This window comes from Rhea pennata, chromosome 1 (genome assembly GCF_028389875.1).
Source record: "Rhea pennata isolate bPtePen1 chromosome 1, bPtePen1.pri, whole genome shotgun sequence".
Lineage (NCBI taxonomy): Eukaryota > Metazoa > Chordata > Aves > Rheiformes > Rheidae > Rhea > Rhea pennata.
The window spans coordinates 193,987,154-194,008,345 of NC_084663.1; the positions used below are offsets into that span (position 1 = coordinate 193,987,154).

General features: G+C 41.0%; 1 protein-coding gene across 5 annotated transcripts in view; it reads right to left on the reverse strand.

The window, feature by feature from the left end:
* PAN3 (poly(A) specific ribonuclease subunit PAN3) overlaps positions 1 to 12,759 on the reverse strand; it is an 81,398-nt gene extending 68,639 nt beyond the window's left edge. For 3 of the 5 annotated variants that reach the window (XM_062567173.1, XM_062567172.1, XM_062567174.1), the window contains exons 1-2: positions 8,530 to 8,662; positions 1,306 to 1,427 (exon numbers count right to left, since the gene is read on the reverse strand). In XM_062567173.1, the coding sequence (XP_062423157.1) occupies positions 1,306 to 1,427; positions 8,530 to 8,587 (180 nt within the window). In that variant the 5' untranslated portion in view covers positions 8,588 to 8,662. Of the gene's footprint in view, positions 1 to 465; positions 539 to 1,305; positions 1,428 to 8,529; positions 8,671 to 12,681 lie in introns of those variants that run through there. The other 2 variants (XM_062567177.1, XM_062567175.1) reach the window with 2 other exon arrangements.
* Positions 12,760 to 21,192: the final 8,433 nt, after the last annotated feature.

The following is a 21,192-nucleotide window of genomic DNA, read 5'->3' on the forward strand; positions in this document are numbered from 1 at the left end:
ACCTCATAGACGTGAGTAAAGTTTTTTAAAAACATTAAAAAAAAAATCCTACAGGCATTCAGGTTAGATGCATGCTGTATTGCATTTTGAAAAGAAACAAAGTTACAAATGTTTTTTTCTGTTTAGAAAGAGACCAGTGTTGCTGCAGAATATACTTTAATAAAAATAATAATAATAATAATAAATCACCTTGCACTAAAAGGATTGATTCTAACACTTCCATGACACTTGAATTTGTAACTGTATGTATTATAAAACAATTTCTTAACTTTCAGCCTTAACAGTATACTTTGGGATAAGAGGTTAAGTTGGGTTCTTTTGTCTGTTTTTTAAAATCATGCATCACTCAGTACTAAGTATTTCCATAACTTTGCCTCTACCAACTCTGTTGAACCAAGAAGATCCAGCTTTCTTGACAACATGCAGCGAGAAACAAAAAAGAGAATACACCTAATCATTTCCCACCTTTTGCTGAGTTATTTTTCAATCCACAATACAGCCACAACTGAGATCAAAGTAAGCTCATAAGGACAGTTTCCTTGATATAAAAGAAGAGAGTTGTTGTCAGGACTCAGTGAGAACTATTTGACTTGCACTCTTGCATTTACCAGAAACTGGTTCATTAAACTTCTGAGTACAGCAAGAGACCACCTTCTCTTCCGTTTTTAAAAAGCATAAGTTTGAGGGATTTCTTATAGCACTGCATTTGTTAATGCAATAGATAATCGTTTGGGTTTTAAAGATGACAGCCTTTTGCTGTAAATTCTGTATAAAGTTACCTATGTAATAAGTTCTACCTCATGGAATTTCCTGTGCCAACATCTACAGAGCAGTATAAATGTAAGAAAACATTTCATAAGATTTAAATGCAAAGTCAACATCACTGAATGCCAATAAAGATTAAGTTTATGAATTCTGAAATTTTTGCCTGGTAACTTACAAATTTGATAGTTACCATTTTGTTTTAGTGATTTTTGATCTTCAAAATGTTTCAGAAGGTAATTTCTATACATTTAGTAAAAGGCTATCAAAATTAAATACGAGCCTAAGAAGAAATCTCAACACACACGAGTTAATATGTGAAAATGCCCAAGAAAACAGTTGAAGTAAGTGCTAGTAAAAACAGGCTAATTTTAAAGCAACAATGTTTCATTTCCATTTGCAAGATTAAAGTGAGTCTAGTCAGTGTATTCCACAAGGTAAAACATACCAGAGAGCTGCATTTTTCCTGCCTCTTGAACAGTTTGATTCTTGGTGTAATGCCAGTCAGAACAAATGAAACACTATACAATTCACTGCTATTACCTGCATCATGGGATACTTTGTTTCAGCGGGACTTCCAAATCCATTAACGCCAATGAAGCTGGTGCTAAAGTAGGAATCTGAGAGACTAGCATCAGCTAACCCACCGCCATCTATTCCAGGAACTAAAAGGAAAAAAAAAAAGAAAAAAAAACATTTCAAAAATGTGTAGTTTACCATGTGCCTAGTTGATGAGATTTTTCATTTTCATTGGAGGGAGGGGGGAGAGGAAAAGAAAGTTGGTAATATTATGTCTTAAACCTATGTTCTCAGCAAAACAACTAAAAACATACTAGTGCACAGAATGAAAAAGATAAGTTACAAAAGAGGTTGCTAAATTATAACATATGCAGCATGAAGTTACAGCAATAATGCAGAAGGGTCAGAGGAATGAAACGTTTTGAAGGAAATGATGAGAAGTCTGAACTTTAGAAACAAAAGTAGCAAGGCAAGTAGCGATATCAAAAAAATATTCAACTGAAAAAAAACTGTAAGACAAGTTTATCTCAAGGAAATCTATATTCTTGCATATAGAATTTAGAAATATATTTGTCAAATACAGCTTTGTACTGGGTATACTTGCTCTTTTAAAGGTAACACACAGCAAACATACATTAAAAATATCTTAGGTACTCTCACACACAGGGTACAAGCATTTTACAACTTCCTTAAAAGCCTAACAATATTTTCATTAGCTCATATTTCATAAAGTAGCAACAATTTTATGAAAATTGGAAAAGCAAGTATGAAAGATGCAAATTTAAAAGGATTCAATTTCTTTAGTTACTTGTCTAAAAATAAAGGGTTCAATATACAGGTACAGTACTTCAACTGGAGATGAATGAACTCACTACTATGAGACTATAAATAACAACAAAAAACAGCCATAATTTATACAAAGCACTCAAGTATGTATTACTTATATAGCAAAAAACAAGTATTTTACAATTGTATACAAGTTGCAATTCAAATTACACTTCTGCAAAATCACCCACAGCAAATTATAAAGACACTGATCAGTATGGCCAGGACACTGCAAGCCAAAAGGCATGAGTAATTGGTAGCTCTAAGGTAGAAAGGCACATATCCAACTCTGAAGAACATCCTGTACCAAATCATCCAACTTGAACTTCTGCTTGGACTTCCAGCCAGCTGGTAACACACTGGAACAACTTCCTGTCCCAAATTCTCAAAGGAAATAAAATGGAACTTTGTACCAGAGCTACAGAAATGTAGCTTATAACCCCTAAAGGTGCATGAGAAACATGAATTTTCACCCCAAAAGAGACTATATAACTTGATAAGCCATTTCCTCCCCAGGCAGGGGAAACAGCAAAAAAGGAAAGAAATACAGCCAGATTAAATCATAGGAAGGACTGGAGGACTGGAAACACTAGCTGCATCCATACTACAGACAGATGTAAATTACTACCCAACTGCGCTCACAAAGACTCTAGCTGCATGAACTAGCCAACTTGGGTTAACACCAAGAGCAGTTGAAATGAAGAGCTATATGTGGACAGAGATCAAGTAAACAAAATATTTCAGTTGCAATACAGATCAGCTTTGCAGTCAAAACATTCTTATATAAAGCATTGCTGCTAGAATTGGAACGTTTATTTGTGTATTTTGCAGGTTCAGGGGAGACACCTAAGGGATTTTAAAGATGCTAATTAATAATGAAGTACAACATTAAATTTTTCAAAATCCAGTTTTAAGAACCAAAGTTCCAGAACTAAGAGAACAGGAAAATAAAACCATCTCCACCATCCATGTGCCCTAGATCTTCCTTTACAACTTCAAAGGAACAGCCATGCAGAAACTTCAAAAGACACCTTGCTACTACCCAAAAGAACATAAAGCTGCCATTCAGTTTAAATAATCCATCTCTCTTCCATCTTCATTTGGGAAATTTGCATTCAAGTGACTAGAAAGTATTTTTCATTGAACTATTGCATCAGAGAAAATACTAGAGCCTGCAGTAACGTCAATTATTATCATCTCATCCTACCTGCTACAGTAAGTCCCTAATTCATAGCATAAAAGATAGGATTTTAATACAACCTTTTTCTAGCATCAAGAAAAACACTATGACTTGTTCAGACAAAAAAGCCTAAAAGGTATCAAATCCATGCTTAATGATAAGCAGTTTCAGTCTATTCTGCCAACAAATTTCGGGTTCACATTGAGATTTTACTTATTTTAAAAACGTGCTTCAAAAATAACTGTCTCCGCCTGAATTTCAGCATCTATCTGCCCAAATTTCAGTAACTACCAAAAACTGCTGCAATTTTATACTATGACTTGACCGGAAAAGACCATGAGAAAAAATGTTCAGTTTTCAGGAGCTGCTGCCATTTCAAGGCACACGATAAAAATTTAGTGGTATTTTGGCTACTTCTTACGTTACTGTAAGAAAATTCAGACTATATCCCACCTTTGCAATCTATAGCAAGTTAATGTCTCAGATTGCACCAAATACTTCAGCCTCTATTGAAGAATTAATAAATAGCCAATTCTTTCAACTTCTCCCATTGCTCTTCACTACACTATAATCCATGAGAATCCATTTAACTTATATTTCTCTATTGGGTTAACACATCCAATACACATAGTTAACACATGAAATTATTAAAACTGGAAGTCAAATGAATGTTATTTTGCCACAATCAGCAGAGCAAGGGGGGAGCTCTATTTGCATATAGCCTTAAGAAACCCAACAGCTGAACTCTACTAATTCAAGACAGCTGGTACAGCTGCAGTTACTGGTTATCCAACTAAATTGCCAGAGCCAATGTAGGTAGTTGCTAGGGCACAAATAAGCAGGCAGCACTAGGATGTTTCTCTCCTAGCCTAGATGCTGTATCCTCAGTGCCACGAAACTTCAGTATCAGCTCAAGCTGCAAGCAGCACGATGTACCTCAGAGCTGAGCAATGCTGTGAAATCTATTGTGAATTAAGAACTTATCTTTCACACTGCCCAAATGCTGCTGCCTTACCCCTGTTGCTACACAAGCCAGTCCAGGCCACATAACAAAGCTGTTCAAAATTATAGTTTAGGCTTTCTAATTGATACACTGATATATAACTGGGCACTCAAGACAGCAAAAGCTACCCCAGAACATTTGCTCTTATCTATCTGCATGAAGACTGTATCTGTAGCGAAGTCCAACAGTTTGGCTGTGCTGATCAGCCTCCTTGCTGGGTTACCACAAATTGCTGCACTTGAGATTAAGTGCTGATACACCTCTTGCACCACTGAATTCTACCAATGCTCCATTTGTTAAACTAACCATATTAATTTCAAAATATCTTTCAGCTATTAGGCCTTCCATAGTCCTGTTCCAAACTACCTAGAGAAACACTTCTAGCTAAGGAACCAAGACCACAAAACATATTGCACAAGAACAATTAGAAGAACAGCCTCAAAAGTTAAGCTTACTAGAGTGGAGGTTAGGTTTTGGCAGTAGCCTAAGCTAGAATAAAATTCTGTTCTAGAGAATAGGAGCATAAGGATAACTGTTGCCCTCAAAAGAAAACTCAAGACTAGCTTCATTAAACTGAATTTTCTTCCTATAGCAAGAAGAAAATGTAGACTAACAGAGAAAAGATGCAGTTTACATAGCTAAAAAGAGAAAAAAAGTAATTCCCGTTCTGCCAAAAGAACCAAAAAAAGTGTCCACTGGGTAACCCATTTCTGTTCAAAGAAGGGACATTCATCTGTTACAGCAATGAAAGCTCAGCTGCTACCTAAACAGCCAAGACAGCTTTACTGTATTTCTCCATGAAAAGTAGAAGTTGATCTCCCTTCTGCCAAATATTTGGCAAATGTAAGTTTTCACTTGCCCCTGGAAGATCACTGTAGTCAAGAGCATAAAATAAAAGTGGTTTTATCATAAGCAGTCAATAGGAGAGTCTTCAATCAGAAGTAAGTATACTTCACCACACATGAACAGTGTGGTGTTTAGAAAAAAGTGGAAGTCTAAACTAGAAAGAGAAAAAACATTTTAATTCTTGTAAGATTCTTTTATTCTACTGTTATTTATTAAGCTACATCAGACCCTGCATTCAATTTGTCCGGAGCTTTCCTATATAACTATTGTGAATACACGTTTTCAAACATTTAGCACATAGTGCTATTAGAATGACAAAGCTAAAACTTTTTTTCTGGGGTTTGTGTTTGCTTTTTCTTTTCAAGTATTGATTACAACCTTAGGGAAGCAACCTCAGGCAGTAACTTTAGGGACCTCTTGAAATCATACAACTTCCTCAAAGAAGTAGAAAGGTTGACTAGGCAGGTCTAAGAAGAAAAGGATGAGTCAGGAAACAGAAAGAGCTTAGTCTCTTCATAGAAGCACCACTAAATTACGCAAATAATAAGTAAACTAAGAATTCTATTTAAAAAACTGCTAACATATTAAGTACATACGTGACAACAAGACAAAATATCTGAACTCCTTCAAAATTAAACAAAGCCAGAAGCTGCATTTCAGCAATTCTGGAAAGAAATTAAAAAGCATCTTGGGAAATTCAGAAGACATTTTCAATATTTTATACACACATTATCTCCATTTTTTTGCTTGGTGAGTAGCACTGCAGTTTAATGACAACTGCAATTAAAAATAAATATCTTCTTATATAATTCTCCCCCCACAAAAACATTAGCAGAAAGTAGGCTTCCATTTGGATGGAGGCACCAAACAGAAAAGCAGATAGTTATTTTTGCCCTATTTCAAGGAATTATTTCAGGAACAAAGGGTCTCATCGTAGCCTAGGTGCTTCATACTGCTGTGATGAACTCAACACAAATGCCTCATCAGAATCAGTGAGTTTCAGTTGGCTTTAGTATATAGTATTAGACAAGGTGAGTATTAAAAACTATCTGGAAAGACAGCATACCTGATACCTTCATCCAAAACAGTAAACAAATTCTGCAGTATGCTGTGCTGCTTCGTTTATGAACTGGGTATCAGCATTGCTGGCCTCAGAAATTGCTCCCAATTAAAATAATAATAACAATAATAATAATAATAAAATAATCTTTGCAGTAATGTGACAGATTGCCTCAAAAGCAAATGGGCTAAAGTAAGACGACATCTTAATGCGTCATCAGCAATTCCACACTCAATTCTTTCAAAACACCACCACAAATATTTCTGGGAAGGTAATAATACATAGCAAAATGAATGGTCTCAATCTGTTATCTCTGTTTTAGAAAAAAATATGCTATCCTTATATTTATGCTGAAAAGAGGGTTATATATGGAAGTAATCTTGATTTAACCTACCTGTGCAACCATAATGCAACCACAATACAGGCATCTTTCACCTCAACATAGCTTGGTAAACTGAATCATATGCTCAGGCACACATGTACATACATAGGAAAAGGTGTTATCTCAACTAGATATAAAGCAGTAAAAACAGCATTGCCTTATCTCCACTGGAATTTTACAGAGACAGCTATCCTAATACTGAGACAGGAACAACAAAACTTTTAGACAAAGGCCATCTATGGCAAATCATTTAAGCCTCAAAACTGGTTTTAGTATCATAGAAGCCCTGCGGTGTCAGAGGCACTTACGCTTGTCCTACTTTGTTTTGTACTGACATGTTTGTATCAGAAAGCCACATGCTCGAGTTAATAGCCTCACTCGTACACTGTAATAGTTCACAAGCGCTGTACTTACTAGTGTGTGCATCTCAGAATGCTGCTTTCTTTACACTGCCACTACTACTGTTACAACTTGCTAGAGAAAAGTGGATTCTCCGGTGTTATTTTATGCCTCTCATTTAATGCAACATTTTTCAAAATCACACTAGGAATCACTGAAATAGAGACAACAGACAAAGAAACCGTGAACCAATCCTCCAGGTATAAGGAGCAAAAGTAGAAGTGCACTGCTGGGTTACAGTGCTGTGAATCAAAGTGCAGTTGGAGGGCAGACAGCACAAATGAACCAAGTTGGCAGAAAGGCAGACAGGAAGCAAAATAGTTTGGGAAATGCTGCCTTATTTACAAACACTCCCACTAAGTGGTGAGATATTCATGGTCAAACAAAGAAAAACAGCAATCTTCACTGTAATGTTAAATGACTGGACAGCAATTTTTTTTCAGCCTTCTAACATATAATTAAAGCATCTGATAAAGACTGAAAAATCCCTAGACCACAGGCAACTTTTCCCTTTGCTGTAAATTTGCTAAGATAGGAACCATCTTTCTGCTCTGTAAAAATCTCTTCGTACAGCATCTAGAACAGCAGGACTCCTAGTCATGGACCGAGTCCAAAAGCACTGTGATAATACAAATTAAATACGATACTTTGTAAAAAGTATCATCAGAAGTACTCAGTTATCAGAAACAGTAATCCAAGCTAAAGTAATCTACTTAACATTAAAGCTTTCAGAGTAGGCCATTTCCAAAAGTTTTCTCCACTCCTCAATGTATGGCATCAAATTGTTGAATATATTGCATCAAATTTTTCATCGAATGAAAACATTCATGTTTAAGCTTTTATTTTTATTAACCTTTGTCCTTTACCTAATATTCAAATTTTATATAAGACACAGTTGTATGAAACATGCATAGGACATGAGCAGGATGTCAGGAATCTCTCCATGGGAGTGGGGGGGGGGGGAAGGGAGAAAAGAAAAGAAAAACCTTCCTCCCAGTTTCATCAATGTTAGAATACTGCAGCCTTTCAATGATGGAGTCTACCCACAGGCTACAGGAATTCAGGATTTGCAGCTAACTTGACTACAGCTTGTACCATGCATGTCTACTTTTGTATATATGTACTTGTTTCTAAATTTCAGGTCTCAAAGAAAACAAATATGAGTAAGATGCTGTAAAGAAGCAGATTAAAAAAAATACAAATAAGCATTAAGCACAAAATATCTGTGATGATCAACCATACAGAATAATCATGTAATCAGAATTAACTTCTGAAAGACTGATCACACATACACACACATGCAAACACGCATAGTGATCTACTGATTCATCTTCAATATACAGTTTTTTAAGATAGAGTTTTTCTGGCGGTGTCCTGTGCAACAATTTTGCTACAAAAACAACAGATAAGAAAAACATCAGCCATATCAGATTACTATCTAAATCCCTCCACTGACCCCCTTTTCCTCAGCTGCCTCAAGACCAAGTCTTCTGTCTGCTTTTGAGGTCCAACAGCATTGCTTCTCCTCACTTTAGCACCCCACCCTCACTTACCATTTGTCCATTTTTCCCGCAGCAGTCTAAATTTGCTTCTAGGTGGTTCCTTACACATGGAACTCTTTCTGAGCTGGTCCCCAAGGTCACTAGTTTCTGTGCATTCAAATCCTTCCTGAAGGCCCACTCCTACAGTGATACCTACAAAAAATCAGTTATCTAATAACTGCTAGATAAAAACTAAATAGGGATACTCTGTATCTTTAATAATAAAACAATGTCAAAAAAATCATATTAAGATATAGCATATATTACCTTCTAGTTTACTTATACAATATCTGTAACTATCCCTCCCCCCTTTTCATCTTTGTCTTTGAAACAGGAAGAAGAAGAATTACAACAGCAATAGCGCCTTCTTTATGTTTTTAAAACCCAACACATGGAGGGCAGTACCAGAAACAAATAATTATCAGTACTCCTGAGGTATTCATAATTCCTGTGGAATATTTAGACTTTGAGCAATTTTTCCACACAGTTAAAAAGAGTATATAAACCAATAAAAATCAATTTCAGACCCAATCAATAGTGTATTTTATATCTGGTAAAAGTTTCAGATGCTAAAATTGCCCTTCAAAAAAATCACACACAACTTTACACTTTCATAGATTTTCTTTCCTCCTTTTTCTAAAACTAGTTTTAGCTTTTCCTCCCTATTCCAGTTCTACAAAAGGAAAAAGAAAAAATCCACATCTATCATTTCATAATTTCTACAGCTGACATGAGATAAGTGACTTGGATAATTTTCACCTTCTGCAATACTCATTACTGTTCTTCTTAGTTCTCATTGACTTGTTATTGTTCTTAGTCTTCGATTCCCAGTTGTCTCCAAGTGCCCCTTCAATTCTCTGAATTCTCTCAATTTCTTAAAAATATTCAGAGCCAAAAAAGATAAAAATCACATTGCCTAGCACCTCCTAGAAAAAGTGTCCAGAAAATTAAAAGGGGAAACATCTTTCCAATAAATAATAATAATAAGGTATAAAACAACTAACATAGTAGTACCTGCAAAAAGTGCAAACAGGTCTGAAAAAAAAGAATACTGAACCCTATAGGCTAACCACAAGACCTGTTTCTGTATTTCAGCACAGAAGAAAAACTCAAAGGAAAGATGACCACTATGTGACATACCACAAAATATATTTAAAGTTTGAGATAACTGTCTGTGTTGAAATATTTCAAGCTGTAAATAGTGAAACCTAACAAAGATTTAAAACATCCATATTTAGAATAATCCTGGCCATTGTTTCATTGCATTAAGAATTGTAATCCAAGAGATTGCCTTTAATATCTATTTTGCTGAATAGCCTATCTTGCATGTCTCAGGTACCCACTAGTTTATTTTGTTTAAAAACAAATGGGCTGGTATAGACTAAAAAACCTTTAAAAAAATCAAAAAACATTTAAATGTATAAGGTCTTTCTGCCTCACCACCAGCCTGTTTATGGATTTCACAAAATCTGATCTGTAATTCTCACTAAGCTAACCACCAAGGGACTGCACACAGAGTTACTGCACGGCAGCCGATAACCCCTGCCACTTCGACTGGCCTTCTAATGTCCCGCTTGCTGGCTGTGGAAAGAGCAATACTGCTTTTATTAGGCTAACCCAATGCAACCCAAGCCTTCATACTCCTTTCTGCCTTCTCACGGACAGGCAACAAAGCCTGTTCAGAGAGAAGCTTTCTCATCAGCTATGAAGAAACAGCAACACTGCTAACTGAAGTATCACAGGAACGCTGACGAAACAAAAGCCTACTTTAACTTCGGATTTCCTAGGGAAAACTTTAATAAAAGCCTTTTTAGTAGAGAAAAAAACAAAAAGGTCTAGCAAGGACAGGGTGAACTAGTCTTTGGCATAAGAATCAGAGCATGCTAAAGCAGCGTGGCGGCAGCAGCAGCAGCACCACTGCTCTTGTGGTCAGCTCCTTCAACACGCACATCGCTGCGCGATGGACAGCAGCACGCAAGCACTGCTGCTGCCGCTCAGCTCACAAAGCACCTGTAGCTCTTAGCTCACTAAGCCTCTGTTTTGGCTGCGTTTACAGAATTCAAACACAAGACGATAGCGTATTCAGGGTAACCGTTATGCATTTTACAGCAAAAAGTATGCTGAAAATTAGCAAACACTTGTAGCAATACCTCAGCTAGCATCTATTAATATATAAGGTAGCTTTTTGCAACGGCTACATGTAGAGGAATATTACATTTGTTAAGTTATTCAGAAGTTAATAAATACAACCTACAGTTGCCTGTGCAACTTGAATTTGGCCAATTTATGTAGAGACATGATACATTTCAATAACACGGTGACATTTTTCCTTAAATAACTCCCTCATTCAGCGCCATGGATGGACAGTGCTCTAGGCATGAGTCACCATCATGCAGCAAGGGAGGCTGCTGCCCGTGTGATTTGCTCATTACAGAAGCTGGAAGGCATCATAAGAAACAGAGCAGACACAAGAAGGAGAATTCTTCATGCAGTAATGCCCTTCTCATCCCATCCTTACCTGGGCTGTTCCTTACAACCCTAAGAATCAACTAAATCTTTCTCCTAAAGGCCAAGCAGTAATTTCTTCATCCGTGCTCCTTCTAAAGTTTTCTCACATTACATACTGTTGCCACTACTGTTCAGCCTGACACGTACACTGGCATCTGGGACACGTCATTTAGAAAAGCCTTGTGCAGATTCTGGCAGGTAAAAAGTCTAGGAGAAAGCAGATTTCTATCTATTTTTGCCATTGAGGTCCTATTTGAAAAGGATAAAAAAAAATCAAACTTTAGACAGGCAAACAACTATGTGTCTTGTTTTGTAGATGGTCAGCTGAACACCTAAAGTATGATACACGAAAGATGCAGAAAGCTGAGCACTTACAGCTCCAACTGAAGTAGGAATGGTACTTTGAACATACGTGCTCCAAATATCAAGGGCTTTAGGGCCAGGGGGATAGCTATCCTAACTTCTGGTAGTGGACATAGTTCATAGGTATAATCAGTCTCATTTCCCAAGAACATAAAAGAGGCCAACCAGTCAGGCCAAAGACACATTTAATCCACTATATCATCTCTGACACTTGACGACAGTGGATGTGGAGACAAAAACATAAGCATGAGGTAAGCATACAGGAATACTTCCCAGAAGGCTCTCACTCATATTTAGCTGTAGAACAGTCTGATTGTGAGAATTTTTTTTGCATTTAATAACCTCAAGTTAAGTTTTCTTTCACTTTTGGAATCCACATCAGATGTTCGTATTTAAAACAAGCTACTGAATTCTGTAGGATAACTTCAGGATAACTTCATTGTGCAAAGAAAGTTCTCTCCTGGCTAGTCCTGAATATGTCATCTGCTCATTTCACTCGATACCATTATATTGGAATACTTCCTGGATTGGTATACTCTGTAGTCAGTGTCTACTGTTTTTCACTGTTCATCTTTCCTTATCACTCCATATTCCTATCACCTATGCTGTGAAAATAGTTAGTATTTGGGGAGCCTTTGTGATTACCACAGAAAAAGCTATAAGTAAACTAATAATCCTGTACTCAAATCAGGATTAGAGTAACATGTATGTTAGAATGAGGCACTGACCCACTTTTAATAATAAAGAGGGCTACACAGTTAATTACTCAATGAGCATTATCCACCCCATGCGCTGAATGAGGCTGGGGTCCAGTGAAGGAGGGAGAAGAAAAAATACATAACCGTGTAACTGAAGATTACCGTACTACTTACAAATTACTTACAAATTAGGAAAAAGTGTCAATGAGACTGTATAAGCAGTCTACCTTTTGGCACTCCCTAGTTTTGAATTCTTTACCTCAAAACTTTACTCCTTAAATAAAACTTCATGTGTTGTTTCCTATATCCATAAAAACAAAATTTTCACCCATTCACTTGGAAATCATACTGATAACACTGTATGTCATCAACTGGGTAAGAATTTTAGACATTAGCTTGTCAGTATCTATACTGATAGACTTTAGACTTCGTACAAATATTCTACTCATTTGTTTCACAAACTCTTCCGGAAGCAAAGAAACTTAAAAGTGAGGCTGAGTAAACTGCCAGGCACTTCATCTCAACTTCTCTCTCTCCTTCCTTTCCTTACTCTTCTTTCTAAGCTAGTCTCCCCTCCTATAAGATCTTCCCCTACCAGTCCAAACTTTGGCCTCCAGTAACTTCAAATGAGGTGGCTTTTTCAGCAGGGAATCACCGAAAACACTGCACTGGAGTGAGTTTGTCCATTCTTGGTGCCCTCATCCCTCTCAACGTGAGCAACTGCAGAGAGAGTTCTGTTTAGTTTTTAACCTCTGACGGGCTGATACATAGTTAATAAATAAAAAGTTTTTCAAAAAAAAAAAAAACTCAATTTCTAACTTCAGCAATATCAACCCTGAGAGCACACAGAAATTCTGGCTTTCTTCTTAGATTCGAGAATTGAGCTTGTTTTAGAATTCTTTTTACGGGCTCAAGCAAAAAACAGTTTTCATATAGCAGCTTTTATCCCCAAGTCAAATTACACACATTCTCCTCAAGCCTATATACATTAGGCTAACAGATTCTACTTATTTCTTTCTGCTGAGGGGAAGAAAGAGGGCGGAATATGCATTTCATGCCTAGCTCTGTTCAAAAGAAGAGCAAGCAAAGATTGAACGATCACTGCTGAATCTTTCCAAGGTATTTTTACCTGTAAAAAAAGATGAAAGGCAAGAAAGATTTCAGCGTGCACAATTAAAGTCTGACAAAATGATCAAAAACCTGAAAATACTATCTTTTATCTTAGTATCTTATAACAGAAAGCACTAAGCAATTTCATACTATAGGCTCTTCCTGGAAGGGCAGACATGACAGCAGTGTCTTATACTAAGACACTGACAAGCTACAAACTACCTAGACAACACTGCTCAACAGCAAAAGCTCACCACACCAAGCACAAGCGACCTTGAAACCTGGCAAAAAGCAGTTACCAATTCCTGTATCAAGCAATAAAAGCTGTAACAGGATGTTCAGCATGGCTGCGCCTTAATTTCCGAAAAAGTACGGTTGTGACTCTTTAGTAGTTAAGAGTTGTTTAACGTAGACGAATATGAGGTTTATGACACAAATCAATAATGCAATCAAGCTTAATATCCTCCTTTAAAGGGGCATGACAATTTTAAACGGGCTTCTACAGTCCGCCACACCTGGCCGTGCCAAGCGCTGCTTTAGCTAGTTTCTTCTCAGTTCGCTGCAAGCATCAAGTGCGCCCAGGCCCGCGCGAGGACGACGCGCACCGACCCGCGGCCGCGGCGCTGCCCCGCGCGGCGCGCAGCCACCCCCAGCTCTCGCCGCTCGACGGCCAGCGGACCGAGCGCAGAGAAGCCCGGGGGCACTTTACGGGGCGGCCGCTCCCCGCCGTTAACGGTTTAGGCGTTTCAACGGGAACGCTGCGGCAGCTCCCAGCGGCTGGAGCTCCGCGGGGGCGGCCCCAGGGAGCGCACCCGAGCGCGCTCCCGCGGCCTCCGCGCCGCTCCCCGCCGCGGCCGACGCTGCCGCCCTCCCGCCTGCCCCACGGGCCCCCGGCGCGCACCTGCAGCGCCGCGCCGCCCCGGCCGCCGCCGCGGCTCGGCTCATTCGTTTCCGGTAGCACCGCAGCGTGTTCGGGAGCCGCTTCCCCGCCGCCGCCGCCGCGCCGCCCCGGCCCCCGCGCCGCCCCCGGGCACTCACTCGCCAGCCGCGGGCCGTCCAGCCCCCCGCCGCCGCCGCCGCCCGCCCCCAGCTCGGCTTTCTTCGGCCCCGCCGCCGCCGCCGCCGGGCCCGCGCTGGCCCCGTGCGGCGGGTAGCCAGGCCCGGCGGCGGCGGCGGCCGCGGGGATGCCGAGCGGGAGCCCGCCGAGCGGCGCGGCGGGCCCCGGGGCGGCGGCGGCGGCGCCGGGCTCCTCGTGCAGGAACTGGCACTCCTCGCCGTAGAAGCAGGTCTTGTCCTTGGCGTAGTAGCGGCAGAACTTCAGCTTCACGCCGCCGCCGGCGGCCCCCGCCCCGCCGCCGGCCGCCGGCCCCGCCACCCCGACCCCCGCCGCCGGCGACGGGCAGGGCAGGCCGCTGCTGTTCATGGCAACCGCCCCGCCGCCGGGGTCGGCACCATGGGGAAGGAGGGCGGGAGGGACGGGGCGGGGGGAGGGGGGCGCGGGAGCCGCCGTCACCCCGGGCTGCGGCTGCGGCGGGGCGGGAGGGGGGCGGCGGGGGCGCCCGCGCCGCTCTTAAAGGGGCCGCGCGGCCGCGGCGAGGGCGGCAGCGGCGCCTCGGTGGTCCCGGCTCCCGGGGTTGTTTATTCCATTTTCCTCTTCCTGAGCGGCCGCCGCGGCGCGCCTGCGCGGGCGCGGGGCATTGTGGGTAGCGCCGGGAGGCGCCGCGGCCGAGGCGGCCGCCGCGGCGCGGCCTAGGAGGGGGCGGCGGGGGCGCCGCGGGGGCCCGGCGCTGCCGACCCCACGGCGGGGCGGGCGCGGCGGGGGGCAGCGGGGACAGCGCCGGGCGGGGGCGGCGGCGGCGGCGGCGTGACCCACCTCGGCCAGAGCCGCGCCGTCGGGGAGTGACCGGGACGTCCCGTTTTAGCCGCCAGCCCTGCATTAAGCCGCCTTTTTAATACAGTTTCGGGTTTTTTGTTGGTTTTTTTTTATTTCCTTCCCCCCCTTTTTTTAGAAAAAAAACGGGTCTCGCGTGTCCGAGGGGGAAACCGGCTCCCTCTCTGCCTTCGCTGCTGTCTCCGGTGTTACCTGGCCTGAGATAAGGCAGATCCCAGCACCAGGGCGCTCGCCTCTCCCCCCTCGGCTCTCCCGAGACATGGCTACAGCTGTGGCAGAGTATCTGCCGCCTTCTCCTCTTTCCGCCTCTCTGAGGGTGCAGATCAGGCTGCTTGCTTATTCCCAGCAGGATCTGAAATAACTTTCCAAAAAGTAACGCCTGCATTTCTTGCTGAAAAACACTGAACAAATTCTTTATGCACAGAGTAAAACGCTTTTCTGTAACCACTGGCTTGACAGGAATGCAAGCTAAGGGATTCTCCCCCTAGATGAGTGGGAATTGCCAGGCTTGCCATTTTAAGGGGATGTTTGAAGTGTTTTTCCCTGAGCATGGAGAATTTTGTTGTGTACATTTTCAGTGACTCATTTACATAGTCACTCAAGACTTTTCAAAAATTTCCTCAGTCAAATTGTTGGCACAGCTTCTGGTACAATCACTGAATCGCTACGTGTAGTAGAACAATCCTCGTGTTTTAAAGCATACTTGGCATTGTATTTGTAAGAAAAACATTTGTTGTAGAATTAAGATTGCTTTTTTTGCCAATCTTAGTCATCTATCTTAGAAAAAAAGAAGAAAATTGTAGACTGCCTCCAAGATCCCTTGACAGTTTGTGTGAAAAGAAATTTTAAAAAATAATGAGTGGGCTTTTAAGTGTCACGCTGAAACAAAGTCTCTATCAGCTAATGTCTTTAAAGACTGAAAAATAATAATGTCTTAAGCTGAAGTCTCTAGACCACCGTTTTGCTCTCGGAAGCATGACTTCTCCAAACTTATCACCCGAGGAAAAAAAAACAAAAAAAAAAAACAGTTACTTTGCCACAGATACTGGCTAGGAAACTAGAGAAGAGCAAGGCTAGAAGCATCAGGACTCCAATTCTAGCATGATATCCCAAGAAAACAAGATGAAAGGTATCATTTCTGCTATTGCCCAACAAATTAAAACTTTCTGCAAAGAGCTCACAGATCTGTCCTACAAGTTTAGAAAAGCGGCCAATAGGGTAGAAGTTTCTCCATTAAAATCTATCATTAGGAGCACAAGCATAAAACACAGCACATTCTGCTGGGAAGGGAGCCCTCATAAACGGAGAAAATGTTTTAGTCAGATCATGTGCCACTTCAGACAAAATCAGTTCGCTTTTGTACACCAGTCAGAGGTGGTTGTGGCTGCTTTAGCCAAGGTGCTCACAGCACTACCTAATTACATATTGCTCAAACCACTGTCATTAAAATTTTGTCTCAGAGGAGTGAAACCAGGGAGCTTGAACAGTGAAGTTTACAACGATAAGATGGTGCCACTGCTGTCCTCTTCCTCTGCTCCAGCTTCCATTGGGTTGAGGCAACATATGTATCAGCTGCTGAGTGGGAAAACGGAGAGTCTTGAAGTGAGGTGTTTTCTCTCCTTTTACCCTGCTCATCCATGCCCTGGGAGCATACTGGAGTGGAGCAGGGCTCTCAGGCAGACAGGTGGAGGGAAGTATTTGGATTCATAGGGGGGAATGGGAGGTGGAAGATTCTGTGCTCCAGGAGGGCTAGGTCTGTGGGAAGAGAGAATAACCCAATATCACCTTCTGCTGAAGTCTGTTATCGCAGGGTGAGGTCCCCTTGGAAACAGTCCCTTCCCAACAAAAGATTGATCTGAGTGCATAAAGTATTTGTGCATGTGGGGAGGCTGGAAGAGGCAGCAGGAAGATGTTAATACCGGGAGAAGAAAAATCTCAACTTTCACTCAGAGCTTTCCCAAGCCCCATGGATCTTTCATCCAAAGCTTTAATGGATTTAATGTTATCAAGTTATCTTACAAAAGATTTCATGATACACATAGGGAAATACTTTTGCTGGGTAAACAGGTTGAACATGAAATAAATTCTTCCAACCAAAGCCTTCCAGTTGTGTAGCCACTCCCATCGCTAAAGTGTATTCTAACCTGTGTTTTCAGCCCTGTGAATCTGCTTTTCCCACAGCTCTTTTGCTGATCCATGCATATGTCTAATATTAACTATATACAGTGAGGTTACGAACAAGGACACAAATGGGCTTGTGCATACACTACCCACATTTTTTCTGTCTGCATATAGTTCAGGTTGGAAGCATTCAGACAAGATGTGGGCAGAGCTGAGATAGTGGCCTGGACAGTAGCACAGATTATCCTGCCAGGCTGCAAGTACATATGAGCAATGAGATACGGTATGGTGCCAAGGGTATTTGGGTTCTCCCTCAAGGAATTCAGCGTAATACCAAACCTCAGCCACTGAACATCGTATCAGTTTGGAAGCATCTTTCATTTTTTCTATGTTTTCTTGGCCAACAGAGCAGAACTGATAATAAGGAAAGGCTAAAGATGACATGAGCCTCTTTTTCTGGCTCTGGCAAGCTCTTGCCTCTACTGTGTCTTCATTTCCATAAACTGTATATAAGGACTCAGCTGAAGACTGATTTGATATATGGGAGCCTGGCACTTGCTCATTGGTCGTAACAGTGTCCGTGTCCAGAATTTTATTTCTGTTCCCTGCTCCTACTGGGCAGGCAGAATGCAGAGTCCTACTGACAGTTCAATGGCTTTTCAGACTTACTAGGCTGCCTCATGCAGTTCACAGTGGTTTAGTGGGGATCCCTACAGAGTACTAACTGATGGTTTTATCTTTTTTTTTTTAACAAAACTAGGTCTCCTGTTTATTGCGGTTGGCAGCTGTATGAGCAACACTGCAGCTTCTCTCTGAGGCATGTACCTAGATTTACTTTGCACAAAATCCAAGGAGCAAGAATTAGGAGAAGCAGATGTCCCTGAGTCTTGTCCTATTTTGGACTCAAGTCATAACTGTGGTGTACTTTTGGACCCAGAAATGGGGAAATATTCCTATACATATGCATAGCCAAGTGGCAAGGTTTTTATGAGCTCTGACAAAAAGGCAGAGCCAAAACATTGTGAGATTAAAAATAAGGGGAGAGGGAAGAAAAATGGAAATCCTTGGGGTGAAAAGCTGTGCCATTTTTTCCCCAGCCAAGTCAGGTTGCCAAATAGCTCTCCCCTACCTCAGAACCAACATTGAGAAAGATGCCTGCTGTTGAGAGTGACAGTTTCTCTTTGTGTTGACCCAAAATTAACACATTTAGTAAATCATGCGGAAACAGAGTCTGCAGTGCAAGCTGGCATCAGATAATACAAATGAATAACAATACTTTTTGAGTGATAGAGTAACTGTGATTTTTCTAAGACAAGGCAGGACAAGTTTTGTAGGTAGAAATCTTTCATTAAATCACCAGTAGCTGGAAAAAGTAATGCCCAAGCACTGTTTTTTCTAACAATACCAATTGGTCTAATAATAGATATTATTTCTACTTACAGAACTGGCCTTACTTAATATTTTAGAAACAGACCAAAGGAAATACCTTTTAAAAAATGTTTCCATATAATCTGTAGTTAAGCTTTTGAAGATTACCATTACAGTGTGTCATTAGACAAAAAAAAAAAAAAAAAAATGCAGTCAGGATACTGGATTGAATGGGGCAACCTGCTGCAGTAATACCTGTGGGTCCGTAACAAGACAAGTCTTTGCTAAAAGTATGTGGTAGAAACCAAATGTTCTTAACAAGGTACCCATTAACATGTAAAAAGAAATTCACTTTGACTCAGTGAAGTTCTGAATTCAAATCAAGTAGCAAGTCAGGAGTTGATGCTGGAGTGCTCCTGCTAACAGCTAAGCTATTAATATTTTGAGGGATGGAGTGGGGAGGTCTACTCTTAGGCTAAAGTTCATTTTAGCATGACTGATAAAACTTTAGTCTAGTGTCAGTGTGCTGCTAATCCAGCCATGTGATTTAGCTGGAGCGTTTTCTACCTTGTGGTTACTCCCACTGGAGCTGAGTTTATCTGACTGTTGCAGTAAAAGCCAACCATAATGTGATATAACAAGGGTAAAATACTTAGTAACAAAAGCCACTACCCAATAGGGAAAAAAAAAACTGTTTACTCAGAAGAATGCTTTATTGTCTTACAAGTTTAGTCCTCCACCTCTAGTCCAGCATCTTTAGAAAGAAGTTAATATGGTGGATTTTACATATTTATTTTGACTGCATCCAAGAAACATCAAATATCTGAATTAAAGACATTTTTCACAGCAGCATTTAAGCTGAAAATATCACATGTACATTGAGACTTCTGACACTGGAACAGCTGAATCACTAGCAGCAGATTCTGATACTTATGATTAAGAAAGTTAATGTCAGTTTTGACTTGTTTGAACCACAAAAAGGCAAAATACAACAAATGAAATCCCAATAGCTTTTTAAAGCTATTTTAAATTTTAAATCAGAGGACAGGCATCCGCTGTTTAATACATAAGCAACAGCTCTGGCAGGTCATGGCCATGCCACCTGCCTGCCAACATGCAATAAATTACTAGGGTAGCTTTCTGATAGTTTCAGAGTAGAAGCACAAGCTGTCTACACCCTGGTTTTTAAGGGCACAACCTATACGTAGGTGTGTTGAAGGAGATGGGACTACTGCTTAAGCAAAACACAATATACCACTGAAGTTTAAAGAAAAATCAACCTGCCAGCCAGGAAAGCAAAGACAAAGTAAGAACTCTAAAAGCTTGTTTTCAGCACAGCATTTCTCTATTTGCAATTATTTCTTTAAGGCTTGTGGGCTTTCTTTCAGGTTTTATGTGTCTTTTTCCAAAGGTGTCACTCACTAGTCTCAAATCCTTTCAGCTCCTTTTGCACTGCGTTAGATACAAACTTGTCTTCAGCACCGGAGTACAATGTTATTTCCTCAATCTACATTTCTAAGGCAGTCCTGTGAGAGATCAGGTGCTCATCTTAACTGACAATGCTGGTCTCAATGCCATTTCCTTCGTTTCTCCTTCAACTATCTTTGAGACATTTTCTACAGCTTCTCTTTAGATGTGACATGTCCGTCTAGTTTTGGTCCATCTACACTTTTATTTAATCTTTCCTAATGCAAAAGAAGCCATTTAACATGTATCAATACCAAAAGATCCATTCTAGATATAGTCTCAGGCAAGTTTCTAAGAACACTTTCTGATGTTGAATTTATTTGCTTACATCTAAGCTATTTGCTTACATCTAAGCTCTTACAGAGATTGTTTATATTCTGTATCAGCGTGATTGCAGAGTGGAATCTCAGTGTTTAGCAAGTAAAAATACAGCAATTGAATGAGTAACAGTGTATAGTCCTGGAATCATATTGCCATTTTACCTGCAGCTAATCAGCCATGATGCTGAAGAGGAAGAGATGGTAATATTTGTGAAGAATATCCTAGTGATGCAAAGCAAAGGAGCATTGGTGTCGCCAGATGACAGTTCCAGGGAAGTTGCTGGAACATCTGAGTTTCCTTCAGACCATAACAGTTCCTTGGCTCTGCTGGTGCTGTGTCAGCACCTCCTTTTCCTCTGCCAGCACAACTGGCACCAATATGTCAAGGAAATCAGAAAATTACAGTCATACCCCAGTTGCTTCCCTCAGCTGTCAGTTATAGCTGCCCTCCTCAGAAGGTTCAATCTGGGAATATATCAGATCAACCCTTACACCTGGATCCACTGTGTGTCCTGGGTATATGAGTATGGTTGTGGTACCTGAGAAGATTTGATTCCCCTCTGTAGTGACCTGTCGTGATATAGAACAGGAGGCCTCTCTGAGGCAAGCAACTTTAGACAGAGCTGGTCTATTAAACCCCTGATATAGCAACAAACAGGAAACAGCGAGAAAGAAGAGCAGTGTGTATGAGGGCAGATGCTAGTGCCACACTCAGAGTAAGGCAAAATGAGGGCACGTGGGCATGTCCCTAGAGGCCTGCCTCTGCGGTCTGGTGGCCTTTATTTTTATCCCCTGGAAAACTCATCTGTGAAACAACTTCACGGCAGCT